The following is a 5,294-nucleotide window of genomic DNA, read 5'->3' as shown; positions in this document are numbered from 1 at the left end:
GGTTTTCTTTCGTTGTTGGGGTTGAACCAGTTCTTTTTTGGGGTGTTTTTGACGTTTTTGGGGTCTCCGTTGGGTTTTGTTGGGTTCTCGTTGGTCGTTAAGCTAAATGGGAGTGGATTGTGGGTTTTGAAGAAGATCAGGTGAGTTTAGGGTGATTTGGGAGGGAAATGCATAGTTTTGTTTTTTTTTTTCTTCTGATCCAGTTCTTTTTTGGTGTGTTTTTGATGTGTTTTGGGGTCTCCGTTGGTTTTTGTTGGGTTCTTGTTGTTCATCATGGTGAAAACGGGTAAATTGTGGGTATTGGAGAACATCAGGTAGGTTTAGGGGGACTTTTGGGGTGGATCAACGGCTTTTAGGGTTTTCTTCCAGTTTTGGGGGTGATCCTGCTTTTTTTTGTGGTGTTTTTGATGTGTTTTGGGGTTTCCGTTGTGTTTTGTTGATTTCCTAATGTGTTTTAAGTTTGTTGGGAGTGGACTTTGGGATTTGGAGAACATCAGTGTTGCAGGAAGCACGGTCGAAAGCACGACAGACACACAGTAGAGTCAGATCATGCTCCATTTTATTGCCCGAATAGCCTAACTTTTATAGAGAACTTAACAGGGGTGGACAGTGTTTCACACAAGATTATTGGTCAAAAGCACTCAGACAAACAGCTACAAGAAAACAACCCCACCTGCAAGAAAACAACCCCCTTGTGATTAGCAGTCACATAGACCTTGTCCTTGAGGCCAGCTACTGGTAACAATATTTTCCTGAATTCCTCAATTGGGCGATGTGGGAACACTGTCATGGGAACTTCTCATAGTTGCCCTGGTAGCTTGGTTTGCTCAGCTACAGCAAGCCATGGGATTTTTGCTGTTTCAAGAAATCCCTCAACAATTCCCCCTTCTTCTTTTGAGCAAACCAAGCCTGACACAGCAGTTTTACAAGTAACTCTTTAGCTATACTTACAACACACAACGATGATTACCACCACCATAAACCAAATCCTTAATCCCCTTGTGATTAAACCCAGCAACCATCTACACTTTGTTTCAAACAAGTCAGTGAACCATTGATTGAAAGGATTGATACCATATTGAATCTTTCTCATGTGCTCTTTCAGGAAAGTAATGGATTTGTGAATTGACACATTATGATCAAAAAGGTTTAAACAGTACATTCCCTTAAAGTCCTCACACCCATTCCTTTGAGCCAAAAGCAAGATGTCAATAGCAGCTTGATCCTGTAAAAGCAGATGTTGCAGACTATTTTGATCTGGTAACATCTCCTCAAGTATCTCTGTCGTGGCATAGGCTTGCCTCTCGGCCCAGCATACCAATTTTTCTAAGTTGTTACATGCGGCCGCAGATGCCACTCCAGGCACTGAAATTGCTAATGCCGCTCTAGCTGCAACCCCACACAATTCAACATTATCATTGCAATCCAATGCAAGCAATGTCCATTTATGTCTGGTGATCTCACGCAACTGTAACAAGCTAGGAGCAAATACAATGAGTTTATCTATGTAACATGGACATCTGATAGCATTTGCAGGGATACCTTGCCAGGCCCCATCCCCACAAATCAGAAGCACATCAGGAGGTAAGGCCAAAGCTGTACAATTGTTCCAAACACTGTAGTTGTTACCCCTTGTCTCCATGCTACAAACCCCTAAACCCTGCTTAGCAGCGTCATTGCAATCACAGGTGTTATTTGTGTCTTTGTACCAGTATGACCTTTTCCAGGTTCCTGTAGCAGGAATCATCTGATATCCACGGCTACGTTCACTTTTGTAGCCACCTTTCAGGTTGATACACATTTGACTACAGATACCAAGGTTTTGACATTCATCAATGTCTCCACAGTTTTTCTTGTCTATAAACTCAAACCCAGCTGGACAGTCACATTCATTTATGATGCATTCCTTCAGGGGCTCATCACCCCAGTCCTTGCAGTCTCTCTGCTGGTTACACACTTTATTGATATCTATGCATTCTCCACTTCTGCACTTGAATTTGCCAGGTCCAGAACACTGAATAACATTGTTACAGTTTGCTTCATCAGTGCCATACAGACAGTCTCTCACACCACTGCACTGCCTACTCCCATGGACACAGTTCCCATCTTCACATCTGAAATGGTCTGGCCTGCAGGTCCGAGAAGGGCAGTTAATTTCATCACTTCCATCCTTGCAATCAGGATCTCCATCACATCGCCACTTCTTGTGGATACATTCACCTGAGCCGCACTGCACCTCACTCGTAGCACACTTCACTGGAGGTGCAGGCTGGCGGCCACACTGCTCCAAAGATTCATCCGAGTGGTTGGAGCAGTCAGCATCATCATCACACACCCAGCTGATAGGGATGCAGGTAGAACTCTTGCACTGAAACTCATGAACACCACAGGTAGGAGGTGCACACTCCAACTCATCGCTACCATCACTGCAGTCATCTTGAACATTGCAGACAAAGCTTTTGGAAATACATTGCCCACTACTGCATGTGAATTCTGCTGCACTACAAGTCACAATGCCACAACTCTCTTCATCTTCTCCACTGTCGCAGTCCTTTTCACCATCACATTTCCAGGACACTGGGATACACTGGGTTGACTGAGGACCACACCTGATTTCATTTACCCGGCATGTTCTCGTATGACACAGCTCAGCACTCTCATCAGACCCATTTTCACAGTCCGGATCCCCATCACACTGCCATCTATTTGGCACACACTGACCACTGTTGCACACAAAGTCAGATTCAGCACACGTCTTCTTCACACAAGCACTCTCATCACTGCCATCTGAGCAGTCTTCACATTTTGCTCTAGCACCGTCGGCAGCAGTGCACAGGCCGGCGAGGGCGAGCAGCAGGCAGAGTGCCCCGCAGCGCGGCAGCGCCTGCCGCCGCCCTGCACCGTCACCTGTGTCACTTATACTACTCCTATTACCCATGCTGTTAGTGTCAGTGGCATCCTCCTGGCACCGTTTCCGTCTTTGTCGCCCCTTACTCTCCCCCTTTTCTTTTTGCCACTGACCATTCACCACAAATGGATGAGACACATGATTACTAGTTAGGAAAGAGAGTGTAACGTCTGCTATACGGCTGCAGGCCGTGCCAGCTGCAACCCTAGAAGCTGTTTGTGAACGAGCCTGACGGTGGTCATTTGGCGGTGTAATCTGCGTCTCTGCTCTCCTGCCCTGCAATAGAGCTAAATCGTCATTAATAGTCTGTAGAATGTGGCAACCCCACGGAATGTTATCCAGAAACATAGTTATAACACCGATCTGGGGACGAATAGTCTTTTTTTGCATTGCAAGATAACTTCTTATAAAAAGAATGCCAGAGAGAAGCAGCACAGCCGTTGCTGCCGCTGCCTCCATGGTTACGTCAGACAGGCTGCAGAGTCCTGATCTCCGCCCCTCTGCTCTGTGCCGACTCGCCACACGGTGAGGGTCGGCCGCCATTGTCCACTGACGCCTCTGGTCTCCCGTAGCAACTCGATCTCGGATGGCCCGTATCGCACCGCGATTCCGCGTCTCTCCGCGATTCCGCGTCTCACCGCAATTCCCTTTTCCGCGTCTCTCCGCGATTCCACGTCTCTCCGCGATTCCTTTTTCCGCGTCTCTCCGCGATTCCACGTCCCGCCGCAACTCCGTTTCCCGCGGCCCTCCGCAAATTCCACGTCCCGCCGCAACTCTAATTCCCGCGGCCCTCCGCAAATTCCACGTCCCGCCGCAACTCCGTTTCCCGCGGCCCTCCGCAAATTCCACGTCCCGCCGCAACTCTAATTCCCGCGGCCCTCCGCAAATTCCACGTCCCGCCGCAACTCTAATTCCCGCGGCCCTCCGCAAATTCCACGTCCCGCCGCAACTCTAATTCCCGCGGCCCTCCGCAAATTCCACGTCCCGCCGCAACTCCGTTTCCCGCGGCCCTCCGCAATTCCACGTCCCGCCGCAAAACCCCGTTCCCCGCGGTTTTCCGCGTGTCTCAGCGGGAATACCACGCCTCACCGTGAGTCCTGTGTACCGTGTTTCTGGGCCGGTGTCCGGTCCGCTCAAGCGCCGGTCGGATGGGCGCTCGGAAGTCCCGACGGCGCGGCGAGGTCGCGGCGCCGCTGGTCCCGGCGCCGCTGGTCTCCTGGTCTACCTGCGTTCGGATGTGCCGGCGCCGCTGGTGTCCCGCTGCGCTGCGATGTTTGTCCCGGCGAAGCTGCGATGTTCCGTTCGGGTCCTGTTCAGGTCTCAGCCTGTTCGGGCGCCATATGTTGCAGGAAGCACGGTCGAAAGCACGACAGACACACAGTAGAGTCAGATCATGCTCCATTTTATTGCCCGAATAGCCTAACTTTTATAGAGAACTTAACAGGGGTGGACAGTGTTTCACACAAGATTATTGGTCAAAAGCACTCAGACAAACAGCTACAAGAAAACAACCCCACCTGCAAGAAAACAACCCCCTTGTGATTAGCAGTCACATAGACCTTGTCCTTGAGGCCAGCTACTGGTAACAATATTTTCCTGAATTCCTCAATTGGGCGATGTGGGAACACTGTCATGGGAACTTCTCATAGTTGCCCTGGTAGCTTGGTTTGCTCAGCTACAGCAAGCCATGGGATTTTTGCTGTTTCAAGAAATCCCTCAACACATCAGGTAGGTTTAGTGTGGTTTTGGGGTGGATCTATGTTTTTTGGGGGTTTTCTTTCTTTTTTAGGGGTTATCCTGTTCTTGTTTGGGGTGTTTTTGACTTGTTTTGGGGTCTCCGTTGGGTTTTAGTTGGTCCTTAAGGGAAATGGGAGTGGATTGTGGGTTTTGAAGAAGATCAGGTGAGTTTAGGGTGGTTTTGCGGGGAAATTCATAGTTTTTGGTGTTTTTTCTTCTGATCCAGTTCTTTTTTGGGGTGTTTTTGAGGTGTTTTGGGGTTTCCGTTGGGTTTCGTTGAGTTCCTAATGGGTTTTATGGTGGTTGGGAGTGGACATTTGGATTTGGAGAACATCAGGTACGTTTAGAGTGGTTTTGGGATTGGATCCGTGCTTTTTGGGGTTTTCTTTGGTTTTGGGGGTGATCCTGTTCTTGTTTGGGGTGTTTTTGACGTGTTTTGGGTTCTCCGTTGGGTTTCGTTGTGTTTTCCGTGGTCATCATGGTGGAAAAGTGTAAATTGTGGGTTTTGGAGAACATCAGGTAGGTTTATGAGGACTTTTGGGGCAGATTCATGGTTTTTAGGGTTTTCTTCTGTTTTTTCTAGTGATCCAGTTGGTTTTCGGCGTGTTTTTGACGTGTTTTGTGGTCTCCGTTGGGTTTCGTTGGGTTT

The 5,294-nt window shown here is 48.7% G+C and overlaps 1 protein-coding gene across 1 annotated transcript; it reads right to left on the bottom strand.

The window, feature by feature from the left end:
- Positions 1-542: 542 nt before the first annotated feature.
- LOC311428366 (uncharacterized protein) lies at positions 543-4,414 on the bottom strand. The gene has a single exon (XM_084539867.1). It carries the CDS (start codon positions 3,449-3,451, stop codon positions 938-940), a length of 2,514 nt encoding a protein of 837 aa, XP_084395993.1. The 5' UTR covers positions 3,452-4,414; the 3' UTR covers positions 543-937.
- Between the last annotated feature and the right edge of the window lie 880 nt (positions 4,415-5,294).

The sequence above is a fragment of the Aythya ferina genome (genome assembly GCF_964211825.1).
Source record: "Aythya ferina genome assembly, contig: HAP1_SCAFFOLD_61, whole genome shotgun sequence".
NCBI lineage: Eukaryota > Metazoa > Chordata > Aves > Anseriformes > Anatidae > Aythya > Aythya ferina.
Note: the sequence above shows the minus strand (reverse complement) of the source record. Positions and strands in the feature narration are given on the sequence as shown.

Bases quoted from the DNA above. Each gene is read 5' to 3' on its own strand.
- LOC311428366 (XM_084539867.1), bottom strand. From the start codon at position 3,451: ATGGCGGCCGACCCTCACCGTGTGGCGAGTCGGCACAGAGCAGAGGGG.